The sequence below is a fragment of the Clupea harengus genome, chromosome 14 (assembly GCF_900700415.2).
Source record: "Clupea harengus chromosome 14, Ch_v2.0.2, whole genome shotgun sequence".
Classification (NCBI taxonomy): domain Eukaryota; kingdom Metazoa; phylum Chordata; class Actinopteri; order Clupeiformes; family Clupeidae; genus Clupea; species Clupea harengus.
The window spans coordinates 4,252,895-4,266,753 of record NC_045165.1 but is presented as its reverse complement, the minus strand read 5'-3'; the positions used below and the strand labels follow the sequence as shown (position 1 = coordinate 4,266,753).

The 13,859-nt window shown below is 43.8% G+C and overlaps 1 protein-coding gene and 1 long non-coding RNA gene across 4 annotated transcripts in view; one reads left to right on the top strand and one right to left on the bottom strand.

Moving 5' to 3' along the window:
• Positions 1 to 8,706: 8,706 nt before the first annotated feature.
• On the bottom strand, positions 8,707 to 10,724 carry LOC105901321. Its single transcript, XR_001162425.3, has 2 exons — positions 10,131 to 10,724; positions 8,707 to 9,653 (listed from the first exon to the last, which is right to left on the bottom strand). It is a non-coding gene; the product is annotated as an uncharacterized LOC105901321 (long non-coding RNA).
• Positions 10,725 to 10,811: 87 nt separating this feature from the next.
• Positions 10,812 to 13,859, top strand: part of iars2 (isoleucyl-tRNA synthetase 2, mitochondrial) — a 13,055-nt gene continuing 10,007 nt past the window's right edge. For all 3 annotated transcript variants that reach the window (XM_031579758.2, XM_031579757.2, XM_031579756.2), the window contains exons 1-3: positions 10,812 to 11,216; positions 11,656 to 11,778; positions 12,144 to 12,297. In XM_031579758.2, coding sequence (XP_031435618.1) covers positions 10,956 to 11,216; positions 11,656 to 11,778; positions 12,144 to 12,297 — 538 coding nt within the window. In that variant the 5' untranslated portion in view covers positions 10,812 to 10,955. The remainder of the gene's footprint in view (positions 11,217 to 11,655; positions 11,779 to 12,143; positions 12,298 to 13,859) is intronic.

Sequence of the window (13,859 nt, the reverse complement as noted above, 5' to 3'; positions counted from 1 at the left end):
GTTGTGAGAAAAAGAGAGAGGGATTGTGTCAGTGTGTTGAATTACTACAACATGACAGTTTGGTTTAAGTCGGAGAATAACTTGGTTATTCAGATACACCAACATAAATCTAAGTTAAAAATACACACATAAACACACACACACACACACACTCACCATCGCACCAGCAGCTTGCTCTCAGCTCTCTTGAACTGTGTGTTCCTCAGCAACCCACTCTCGCCGCGGAGATGGAGACAAGACGATCAGGGCTATCAAGTCACCATGGTGATTTCATGCCGACTTGCTTGCTGGCTGCTCTTGTCAGCAAGCCGAATAATAGCGCTGATGGGCGCTGATTATCCACCACCGCAGCAAGGGGGGCACTCTGGGGCGCCCGGCCCAGCGAGGGCAGTTCCCTTCGGGGAGAGGGCACTTACTCATTACATTTACATTTTACATTTAGTCATTTAGCAGACGCTTTTATCCAAAGCGACTTACAATGTATACACATTTTACATTTAGTCATTTACACTGATGGCACACTGCACACTGCACATCAGGAGCAATTAGGGGTTCAGTGTCTTGCTCAAGGACGCTTCGACAGGGAATCGAACTAGCAACCTTCTGATTACTAAACGACTTCTCTACCTCCTGTACCACTGTCGCCCCCTCATCCCCTTCCCCGTAATGAGTGAGTGGTAGAGTAGGGAGCAGCGGTGGCCTTCCCAGCTCCCTTTTATAGACATAAAGAGACGATCTCAGAGATGACAGTTCAGAGTCCGCAAATGGAGAAAAGACTTTGTCAAGGACCCCACTAATTTAAGGAAGGCAGAGTTGTCAGAGACTCGTCAGTTCAGTTGCCCACGCAGGCTTCCCAGCTCCCTTTTACAGACATAAAGAGACGATCTCAGAGATGACAGTTCAGAGTCCGCAAATGGAGGAAATACTTTGTCAAGGACCCCCACTAATTTAAGGAAGGCAGAGTTGTCAGAGACTCGTCAGTTCAGTTGCCCACGCAGCTACTCTCTTAGACCCGACAGCTTCCTTGCAGACAACTGACACTTGGTACAGAGAAGAGACTCATCTGAGACATAACAGTCATCTCGTAGGTGGCTGTTAAACAAGAGGCTCATCACAACAGACTGTTGATAAGGCCAACAGGCACTTCTTCTCTCAGACAAAACTGATTAATCACAACAGACTTTTGGCTCGACCAACAGACTCTTCTGAGACATAACAGACTTCTCCTAGACACAATGGACTCATTACAGCAGGACCCTGTCAGAGACACTGAGAAAAGGGTATCTTTGGCTGGGTATAACAGACTGTCTGGGAAATAATCGTGTTGAGCGTGTAGCCTGAAATGTCATGCCATGTGTTGTGAGAAACTAAATGTGACTATTGTTTGGAGCAGTAGTACACTGCCTTTTGCAGTTTTTCCTGTTTAATTGTTTTCAGTTTTGAAAGGCTTTGAAAGGCTCTGAGGCTTTCATTTTGTTTGGATGTGTATACTGCACTTGTGATGTGTTTGGATGTGTATACTGAACTTGTGATGTGTTTGGATGTGTATACTGAACTTGTGATGTGTTTGGATGTGTATACTGAACTTGTGATGTGTTTGGATGTGTATACTGAACTTGTGATGTGTTTGGATGTGTACTTGTGATGTGTTTGGATGTCTATACTGAACTTGTGATGTGTTTGGGTGTGTAAACTGAACTTGTGTGTTTGTCTTGCAGGCCACTAGTTGTTCCAGAAGGGATCCGATCCATCTTAACATCTACACACCAACTGCGGTAGATTCACACCAACTATGCCATCTGTCCAAAGATCTTTGCCATTTGTGTTGCTAGAGTCCACTAAACGTTTTACAATTTTCAGTTGGGTGTTCAGAGGTTCACTTCGTTCGTTCGTTTCCCAAAATAAAAACAGCAGATTAACTGGTAACTTGGGCTCCTAGAGAGGGACTTGAGGAAAACAGGTGAACATGTCTTGCCTCCTTCTCCCTTCTGTTCCCATTACCATAGCAACCAAGGCAGACCCTGTAATCAGAAACCCTGTCTGTGTGTGGGGCTGCTGGCCAGGGAGGGGGATTTCTGGGGGGGAAACAGAAGGCAGTGTGTGTGTGTGTGTGTGTGTGTGTGTGTGTGTGTGTGTGTGTGTGTGTGTGTGTGTGTGTGTGTGTGTGTGTGTGTGTGTGAGAGAGAGAGAGAGAGAGAGAGAGTGTGTTTGTGTGTGTGAGAGAGAGAGAGACAGAGAGAGAGAGTATTGTGGGGCTGGGATCAGTGAGTCAGTGGTAGAAGAGTAGTCACTCACCTTAACCATCAAAGCACCAAGTATGTTAACCTCACAAATCATCAGCTTTTTCTGCTTCACTGATCAAGTGATCTCAGGAGGTCTGTGACCGCGTTCACACCTGGCATTAACATGCCTCTTCGATGATCCGATCACCACTGAACACAAGAAGTATAGGTGCACTCGACACACTGAGGACACGTTGAGATCCGATCACCACTGAACACAAGAAGTATAGGTGCACTTGACACACTGAGGACACACTGAGATCCGATCATCACTGAACACAAGAAGTATAGGTGCACTCAACACACTGAGGACACGTTGAGATCCGATCACTCAGACCACATTCAGAGGTGGTCTGGGACTCATATGGCCACATTCTTTGAGCAGTGTGCACGCGAGTGTGTCCTTGGCCACAGTGAAGGACTGCCTACTCAACTGACATCCTCTAAATAAGCGACCTATTCTCGTGCCAAAGGCATCATATTTGAAAAAAAGAATGTTGTTTTTTCATAAGAACATTGTTATTTTTTACATTGGTAAAACACATAGGTGCTTGCTGTTGGCTATATTGTAATATTCTTTTAACAATATGTTATTGTATTTTACATTAGCTTACTAATTAATTTTGCCATATGCTTGTTGAGTATCTGTTCCTTATGTTGTAATTAAGATGGATCGGGTAATGGGTAGCCTACTGACGCTGCTGGAAAACTGGGCCTTTTCTTAGGTTACTAATTAAAGCCATAAACTGAAAATCATACACTTCCTTTCTAAATATAACAATACAATGTATCATTACGTAACAATCAGAGTTGATACTGTCGCCCTACAGTGCATTGAAGCAGGTCATAAGATAATCAATGACATCTCGGGGGATGCGCACACTTTCAACTTTCTGTGCACAAGCCAATGTTAGATTAACACCAGAATATACATTTATAAACGTGACAAAATACCCCCAAACCCACAAATTATGAGAGTCTTAAATGTCCAGAAAACAACCAAAATAGTTCAAATATGAATAGAGTTAATCAAGAATGCAATCAAAGTCAAAGTTTGTGATGAAGAATGAGCCACAGAATCCACAGTTCAGAGCAACAGGCAACCACACCGATCCAAGAAAGCGATCCTTCTGCAACCATCTTCCAACCATCGAATAACCCACAAGGAGAGTTCGCTCCAGCCGCTAAGAATACGTATTCACCTGCATGCTCAAGCTAATTTCCCCTCGTCCCCCAGGACGTCCTCTTCATTACTGGATAATCAACTGATAGCACACACAATGCATACCTTAATTCAAGAACAATGGAAAGAGATTAATATGTTATTACTACATTTTGTGTTAGGCTACTGCCCTGTGTGTGTCTCTGTGTGTGTGTGTGTGTGTGTGTGTGTGTCTGTGTGTGTGTGTGTTTGTGTGTGTGTGTGAGCGAGACAGAATGAGTGACAGTAGTGCAAAATTGGTATCTAATTTTCTGCCATAGGCTACAGCAGCTGTGTGTGTGTGTGTGTGTGTCTGTGTCTGTGTGTGTGTGTGTGTGTGTGTCTGTATCTCATAGCCTGCCATAGGCTTCAGCAGCTGTGTGTGTGTGTGTGTGTGTGTGTGTGTGTGTATATATGTGTGTGTGTGGGTGTGTGTGTGTGTGTGTGTGTGTATATGTGTGTGTGTGTGTGTGTGTGTGTGTGTGTGTATCTCATAGCCTGCCATAGGCTACAGCAGCTGTGTGTGTGTGTGTATGTGTGTATATATATATGTGTGTGTGTGTGTGTGTGTGTGTGTGTGTGTGTGTGTGTGTGTGTGTGTGTGTGTGTGTATCTCATAGCCTGCCATAGGCTACAGTAGCTGGGCTCACTGTGCTTCTGAAAATGTTAATCATTGTCAGGTCAGCAAAGATTTGTGTTTGTAGATAAAGCTTAGTCCCGCGTTTTGGTTTAAGTTTAAGTTAAACCTTGAATATACTGAAAGTGAATAATCAATGAAACCGTGATGTAGAACATAGGCTATATGAAAGGTAAACAGACAGTAATGACCCAAATTCATGTCGGTGGTTAAGGGCATGTAGGCCACACGCTGTCTGCTTTTTTTATAGATGAGGAATATAACTTGCGTTTTTGTTTTTTATCCGTCTTTTTTCTTTAATCCCTGATTGCTGCTCAGTCGAGATGCATGTGGAGACACATTTTAATGGCAGGTCTGAACTGACGTACTTAGAGCTGTCCACTTGTAAATCGGATCACCCAGGACGCATGTTAATACCAGGTGTGAACTGGCCCTGTGTGTGTGTGTGTGTGTGTGTGTGTGTGTGTGTGTGTGTGTGTGTGTGTGTGTGTGTGTGTGTGTGTGTGTGTGTGTAAGTGAGTGAGTGAGAGAGAGAAAGAGAGAGTGAGAGAGAGAGAGGGAGAGGGAGAGAGAGGGAGAGGGAGAGAGCAATGTATGCAGAGACCCCCCCAATCACCATGGAAACAGTTGGGTGACACACACAGTGTTGCAGGCAAAAACAGACTACTGTACGTGAAAGGCACAGAACTGAAAATAACAGGAAGTTGATCAACATCCAGTTGGTTTCACACATCAAACTGTTTCAAGATTGTAATCTGAACAGGTCATTCAGCAGTCAAATTAATGTCCATATAATTAATACTGACACAATTATTAATGACAAGGATGTCATTTTCATTTAGGGCTGTATGACAAAACTCTGATTTGTCAAAAACCGAATTTGACAAGAACAACATAGTCTGTAGGCAACGCATGAACAACCAGCATTGACTTTCAACACATTTTCAAAAGGTTGCTACATACAGACAAGGTTAACAAAATCCACTATGACGGGCTTGATAATGACAGCATACTCACTACCTGAGCTAAGCTAAATTGCTATTGTGGTTTTCAAACACGGTAAATAATAACAGCACTGGTTGTTACTGCTCTGTGTGGTGAGCAGGGATTTGCTGTTGGTGGGTTTTGAGGAGAGATAATAATGGTAAGTTGTCAGGGTGCGTTATCAACTGAATAATGCATGACCGAAGCACAAGGTTTGGACATCGGTTGGACGTCATGCCTGCAGGACTGCATTTATTCACAGCTTGAATCAAACTCTCCTGCCGATCGGGTCTGTTTCACCCTAAAGAGCCGAAGCAACACACAACAGGCAGAACTAGGCTTGCCAGAGAGATTTGTAAAGGACTGTTTTTTGAAGGTCATATAGGTGCACACAGTGTCAGACCAACACATCCTGTGGTTCAAGGTTTGCCGTGTTTACCAGGCTGGAATTCAGCGATGTTATTCAGCATTCAACATTCCCATCTCTCCTTCTGCACGTCTACTCAGTGTGTGGTTTGGGGCCTGTGAACTCTTGGCCTTCCTGAACAACACTCCACCCCCTCAACATTTCAAGGGAGGCTAATTGTCCTTCATTTCAAAGGAGAACTAGAAAACTCATGCATTCATGCACACACCATAACACGTATGCACACACATGCACTCACAGTACTTAATTTGCCATTTTGTGGTCTACCTCATTGCTTTTGACCAAACACTGCAGTTTCGGTGTGCACGTGTGTGTGTGTGTGAGTGTGTGTGTGTGTGCGTGCGTGCGTGCGTGCGTGCGTGTGTGTGTGTGTGTGTGTATGTGCGTGTGTGTGTGTGTGCCCGCGCGTGTGTGTACATGTGTATGTGTGTGTCTGTGTGTGTGTGTTTTTGTGTGTGAACGTGTGCGTGTCTGTGTGTGTGTGTGTCTGTGTGTGTGTCTGTGTGTGTGTGTGTGTGTGTATGTGTATGTGCATGTGCATGTGCATGTGCATGTGCGTGTGCGTGTGCGTGTGCGTGTGTGTGTGCGCGTGTGTGTGTGTGTGTGTGTGCAGGTAAGTGTGTCTGAGTGTGTTTAAGGTGACCTGGATGAAGCGCTAGAGTTACAGGAATGCTAAGGGCTGCTCCAGCTCTGCTCCAGAGATCCGAAGAGAGGAAGATGAGAGGGGGGTTGCAGTTGGAGGATCTGAAAGGGGGTTGGGATTGGGAAGACGAAACTCACACTGGAGGAGGTGAAACAGAATTGATAAAGAGGAGGAGAAGCAATGAGAGGGAGAATAGCTCTTCAGGTGAACAACCTGCCTAGAGGCTGAGACAATGGAAGCTATTTACAACAGAAGACCTTGAGTTGGCGTGGTTCCCACCAAAAAGTGTGTGTGTGTGTGTGTGTGTGTGTGTGTGTGTGTGTGTGTGTGTGTGTGTGTTGAGCTGGTGCTGCATATTTGCACAGACAGATAAATGGGGACATTCATTAAGAATTGATTTTAAACTCCGCCAAGCCACCAGCTGCAATGCAGAGCAGTACGTGCAAATTATATTTGGCAACTTTGGTAAAACATGGATATATTTTTGTGATATCTATCTTTGTTTTACCTCACACACTTGAAATTTGAGGAGAGTGTCAGTGAACAGGATGTCTTCAGTAGTTCACAGATATGGCTCCAGCATGACATCAGCATTATTTGTATTGAGCAGAATGAGCCAACACTGCACCACTTTGAGGTACAGATTGACAAACAGCACTGACCTACTGCACAATACACTGAACATTTAGAATTAGACAAAGATAGTAACTGCTTTGGCCTCTGTGTCAAATTACACATTATACATGTGTGTCTCATTAAAATAAAAATAAATGATGCACATGTGCCCACCACCAGTTGTACACAATCTGGAGAATTTTCAGTAAACTTAATTCATATCTTTATATAAAATCTGGTGAATTTGCTTTGGAGTGCAACAATGCTATAGTCTACAGTACAGACTATAGATTTGAAGATGTTCAAAACGTAAACCTGTCTCAGACGGCCTTGTCCTGTAAAAGAACAGCCCTGTTCAACAGCAGAAGTCCTGTAAAAGAACAGCCCTGTTCAACAGCAGAAGTCCTGTAAAAGATTAGCCCTGTTCAACAGCAGAAGTCCTGTAAAAGAACAGCCCTGTTCAACAGCAGAAGTCCTGTAAAAGAACAGCCCTGTTCAACAGCAGACGTGTAAACCAGCACACAGGTGGGGTTTCCTGCTGTTTCTTCCTCTCTCTCCCTGTTTTTTGCTGAAGGGTGGGACTTTTTCTTTTTTGTCTCTCAGAGGTGTCGTTTCCTTCAACCTCCCACCCAACACACCCATCTCCCACTCACACCTGGCACTCTGCCTCGGCTGTGGAGAAGCGGATGGCTACATTGGGCATTTAATATCACATGCAAACCAGGGGGCCAAAGGCATAACCAAATCTATGGCAGCCAAATCAGAGCTGATGGAGAGTTTAGATGGGGGGCGTCCAGTGAAATGACTTCATCGAGCAGATGCAAATATTTTTGACATAGTATGAGGACCATCAAAAATAGACAAACTCAGGCTAGCCAAAAAATCAAAACTCTATTTCTAAATCCCACGTTAAGGCCTAAGTAACTATAGTAACTATAGTAGTCCAGCTGGCAGTCAGAACAGATGATTTCGGTAAAAGAATAGTTGGGCACGGGATACAAAATGTGGCCTAAAGAAACAGAGTTTTGTGGGGAAGTAGTCCTACAGTACATTGTACGGGGTTTTAGACCCTTGATGTGAATTGAGCCACATTCACTTATTTCCATGTTTTTTTTTTTTTTTATAGCGCCGTCAGCCTGGACATTTTACACTTAACATTGTTAACCCAAGATGTAAGAGTTACTACAGCTGTCCAATCTCAAATGTGGGTTAGCACCTCAAGACGTGCCCATTGCGCAGTTTGGACTGTGACTAGACAGCGGTCATGCAAAGCACCTTCACTAGTCAGACCATAACATCATCGGACTTTAGGTTTTACCAGTCCGTTCCTGAGGCGAAGCAGCAACTGTGCAGGTAACATCGTGTCGATACGATTGGGGGTGGATCCTTTCCCATCAATTTCAATCCTTGGTAATACTAATCTGACGATTACGCTTTATTTATTTTTAACAATTTTTTTTTTTTTTTCACTGGGTTAAAGTAAAAACCTTTGAACCAAATGCAATAGAATAACGTCAGTCAACATCGACGATACTGAGGTCCATTGGCTGAAATAATGGAAACTGGACTCCTCCCAAAATCATACATCCAGGCCACTTTCGCATGGGCAGGGCGGACACGTGTTGTGCATGAGTTAATTAGGCGAGTAACTCCAGCCAGAACTGAGTTTCCCGAGAGCGTCTTTGACCAACCACCGTGGAAGAGTGTTGAAAATAAGAGACTATTGTAGCTGTTCAACGACGTTTTCGGGAAAGCACCCCTGTTTTGTGGAACCCCAAAGACATGCGCAATACTACACTAGGCAACCTAGACAGTCACCTGCTGGGGAAATTCCAGCCCAATCATTCAACTAATGTGAGTCAAATAAAATTCAGGTCACTCGGTCCCACTTCCCAGATCCTACAGAACATCAAAATGTTAGGGCAACTTGGGAATTTTATTGTCGACAAAGCATTACAAAGAACATTACAGATCACGAACGCATTACAATGAAACTTATTATAGCCTATATTTTTTACAAAAGAAAAAAACCTAAAGCATTACACACTTAAACAGGGGTTTACACTTTTTATAAAACAATTATAATTAAGCTAAATCACAATATGTTCATGCACCTGTTGGAGATGCGCATAAGACGGGCAAATTTAACCGTTGGCTTTCACTGAGCGCAAGACTTGCAAATCACAAGGCGCCTCGACCAACATGGTGGGTTGACTTCCTGGGCACTTGTGAATTTAGGCGCTTAAAAGTTACTGTCCAATACAAATACACAGGTACAAACAGTGGCATAAAGTGAACAGAAAAAAATCGTGCCAAAGAGCGGAGTTTTGTACATCCTCGTTGCACATCAATCTCCACCTGTGTGTTTTGGAGTTCAAAGCAAGATGTTAGAGCAGTCCTTCGAGTGGGACGGGATTTCTGGACGCTAGGAATTCAGCATGAAGAACCAGTGGTGTGCACCTTACGTGGGAGAAACCCCGTCCATGTTGTTGCCCACTTTCCGTCAGTGTACAGCGTCAGTTCCATCCCAACACACAAACCGCGGGAGACCGATTCCCGAGAATTTAAAAAAATATGCTCTTTGGAGGCTCACAGTCTTTGCCGCTGATCGTCACAGTCTTGGTGGTCTCAGTTGAATTTCCCATCCTCTAGCAGCGGCCGTGAATGAGCGTGCCCACAATAGACACTGGAAGTAGCAGGCTTAGGGCACCGGACTGAAACGTTATGCCTGCAGCGGTAGCAACGGTGGAGTTAACGCCGCTGCTGGAGGGGTTGTCGGTTACGGTAGTTAAGCTGACATTCGTGACGGGCTCGGTATTATTAACCGCCGTGTTCATTTCTGTAGCATTCTCAGTGGCAACCACCTGTTGTGAGAGAGAAAAAAAGGCATTTATAGAATATCAGAACAATATTGGCAACTGGGGAATAACATTTACGCATCAAACCCATTCATTAAAGTTACGCCACCAACTGAATTCTCATTTTTGGAACTTGGTGCAACTTCCAGTGATTGACTTAGCAAACTATACTGTGCAAAAACCCCTAACCTATCAGCGAAGCTATTCTCAAACCACCACCAGACAACAATAGTTCTGCCGAAAAACTAGGATTGATTTTAGTCTTCTGCCACAGAAGATTCTCAGTTTTAAAAAAAGGATGCGGTACCAAAGCATCTTCATAGGAGATAAGCAAAAAAAAATTAAAAAAAATAGCTAAAGAAAACGGAGAAAAAAAGTAGAACCTTTGGAATAACTCTAGACTACATCCAATGTGATGGAAATCTTAGAGACAACAGCAACAACAACATATTGAATAAACTTCTCATTTAGTAGGCTAGTTACCGGTGTTGTGATGTGTACGGCCAGAAGAAGGAATCCAAGATAAGTCACAACCATTTTCGTCATCTTAAGCGTTGATCGTTTTCGTTCAATGATACTCCACTCCTTACTAACGCTCAATCCAAAATGGTTTAGGCTCCACTAGTGAAGCGCAGATCATTTTATACTCCAAGAAGATTGACGTATGACGCACCGGTTTGGGCGCTCCCCTTCGAATTACCTGCCCAATGAACATGCCCCAAATTCGAGGACTTTACAGGACAGAGTTGTGTCGTGGATTGAATTGGACTGTAAAACTTAATGGAGCAGAGACAAACAACCTGTCTGAAGTGAAGAGCACCTGTCTATTTTGCGGAAAGGACTGGTAAGGCAGATACATCATAGCTATAGGCTATTTAAAACTATTTACACTAGAAAGCATGGACTCCGGACAGCATAGGCCTACTAATCACACAATGATTCCCTGAATCGAAAGAGCCTCATTCAGGGCTCATGTCACAGATAACATGTTAGAAACAAGATGCGATAATAAAAAATTATAGTCACAGATGTAAACCATCATTGGGCTGTGTAATCAACCGTTTTTGAAAGTGTGGCGCCCTCTGTCGTTCTAGTGTCTCCATTAATAAAAAGGCGTTTCAATGTGGTTGTCCCTTAGCGGTACCCGTAACGGTCCATCCTTGCTTTTCTTCCGGGAGAAACAATGCCATTAGGTGGAGAAGGACGTAAGCAGAAACAAGATTAACGCATATTCTAACGCTTAGTTTTGGCAGATATCGTACGGATTTTAACATTACACCGCGTTCCAAAGAACGAAAGGGTTCCTCCATGTTGCTCCGCCGGATTTCGGCTGTGAGCCAGTGCTTAGTGCGGCTGGGATTGAGCAGCAAGAAAAACGCACTCCTTCACCCTGCTCTCTCCTTTACCGTGAGTCGCTGTCAGTATGTCAGCTCCTCGGGAGATACTGCACAGCCTGCCGCAGCTTCAACTCCAGGACAGTACCGGGACACGGTGCTACTGCCGCGCTCAGAATTCCCAATGAAATTAACCGGACAGAAGCTCCTGGAGCGAGAGCTGCAGATTCAACGTGTACGTGCATTGCTGTTTGTGTAACTGTGTTTTGAACTAATTTGACGTTAGCCAAACTTCGCTAACCTCTTAGCATAATACGGTTATTGACAGACTTGTAACGATGGGTACCAAGTGGGAAATGTGGTAATGAGACACATTCATGTTTATTTCTAATAGACTAATTGCAAGCATATCGTTATTTCCAGGAGTTCCAGAATATTCCAGAAGTTATTTCCAGAAATGTTAATTGGGCTAAAGTGGCTTGAGCTTGTGTTGTTAAATTGGACCCTAGTTGAATTAGTTCAGTTTGAGGTTTCCTAAGCCTGAAAGTTTGCACTTCACTGAATTTAACACATTTGCTTTATAACATAAGAGTTCCGGTGCTATAGAAACCATGACTTGAAGCTAAACTGGTAGACTGCTGATGGCATGTCTCTCTGGCGAATGTCTGTTACAGGAGTGTGGCTTTGACCTGCTGTATGCCTGGCAGAGGGAGAGGAAGGCCAAGAAGGAGTTCTGTCTGCATGATGGCCCACCTTATGCCAATGGAGACCCACATGTTGGACACGCCCTCAACAAGGTCAGGGATGCTGCCGGACCCTATTCAAGTATACTACTACTCTTGTACGACCCAGAGTTTGGTTGTACACAAGTTCTCTCCTTTGGGTTGGATGGTATTCTTTGCATGCATTTTCCCAAAATGGTTGTTTTGGGGTCAGAGCTTGGTAGCAAGAGAACCTACTCAAAGCAGTAACGCTTTCTGTTAATTTGTTGTCTCTTAAGACCTCACTCGAGCTCTCTTTTATGTGGAGCCAAAAGTACTACTTATGATCTGTAATGTGTATGTTAATGTGATGTCATGAGGGAACGCTTGTGGTGGTGTTCCCTAAATATGACCTTGTAATGGGCTGTCCCTTCAATGTGTTGTGTGACCTTGATCTCTAGATCTTGAAGGACATTCAGAACCGCTTTGAGGTGATGCGGGGTCGACAAGTGCACTACATACCCGGCTGGGACTGCCACGGCCTCCCCATCGAGCTCAAGGCCCTAGGGGAGCTGGGGACCAGCGGTCTCAGCCCTCTGCAGATCAGAAAGAAAGGTCAGTGTGTTTGATACTGAACCAGGATCAGATGTCGGGCTTAAGGGCTGCAAGAACAAACCTCATATCAGTTTGTTGTTATGTATTTACCACCGGATGTCTGTATATAAATGCAGGCTGTGTACAACACCTGTTGTTTCCCTTCCCCTTCTGCCACACTACCCTCCCCCAATCCCCCCCCTTCCTATCTCCACCCGGCCGGCCTCAAGCAGATGGGTCCCCCCTTATGTGCCGTGGTTCTGCTTAAGGTTCCTTCCTGACTAACAGGGAGTTTTTTCTTGCCCCTGTTGCCATTGTGCTTGCACTAAGGGGGTTCAGGCTCTGGGCTCTGGCTATATAAATTAAATTAAATTGAATTAAATTAAATTAAATTTAATTGTTAGCAGTATGTATGAATGACCGTTGTATTACCTTAATTAGGGATATTTTATTGCCGATGTTTACTTAAAGTAACACTATGCAACAATTTGACACTTTCTGAGGTATGGTTTTATAGGCAACTAGTTTTGGTACCATCCTCAAATTCATTTATTCATGTAAAGGACAGATAAACACCTGTGTCTTCCCCACTAGCCATCCAGGATATGCCCTATGTAGTTCTGTGTAACGGGCTGGAACCCCCTGCAAAAATGGAAGGAAAGCTTTCACACGCATGACATTGCATGCAGATATTGACTGAGGAAGACCTACCTGTATGACCACCCCAATAATGTGGGAAATAAAGGTCTCTGTGTGACACGATCTCTAGGGGTGGGAAAAAAAATCGATTCTTCGATTTCTCTCTAGAACGATAATGTCTCGATTCAGAAAAGTTCATAATCAATTTTTTTATAAAAAAAATAAATAAATAATAATAATTATTATAATTTTTTTGTACTGTTACGTTCCGGCCGGCTCGTGAACGAAACAATAACATTTGGAGGCAGACAACAACGGTTTTCTACAAAAGTTACGCGTGTTTATTTAGTTCATACAATTCATAACTCAACGTGTCTAGGGGTTTGATGTCTGTACACTGAGATCGTCAGCTCGAGAGAGAGCGAGAGAGGTGTCCACTGGTCCTTTTTATCCTCCACCTTCCCCAGGTGTGGATAATCAGTCCATCAATTACACTCGTCATCCCCACTGTTGCTTGCAGGCCACGCATGGCCACTGCAATGTCTGCAGGGACGCAGGGGGTCGTAACATGTACACATTAATTTTGTGTTGAAATGCAAGCTGCATCGATTATTGCATTGTTCATAGAAAGTCATAATTGTGACAAGGAAAAGCTTTTTCTCTAATAAAAAAATAGAGAAGGTAATTCATCTGTTGATTTTCTTTAATTATCAAACACAAAGTAGGAAGTGATTTGAGACTCTGAGTAGCAAACTCAAATGTTTTAAAAAGTCGAGATGCATCGATAATCGTTTTATCGGTTTAGAATCGATAATCGGTTTAGAATCGAATCGCTGACCTCTGAATCGGAGTCGAGTCGTGAGGTGCCAAGAGATTCCCACCCCTAACGATCTCTGTGTGCCACAATCATTGCGTGTGCCACGGTCTCTGTGTGCCACGGTCTC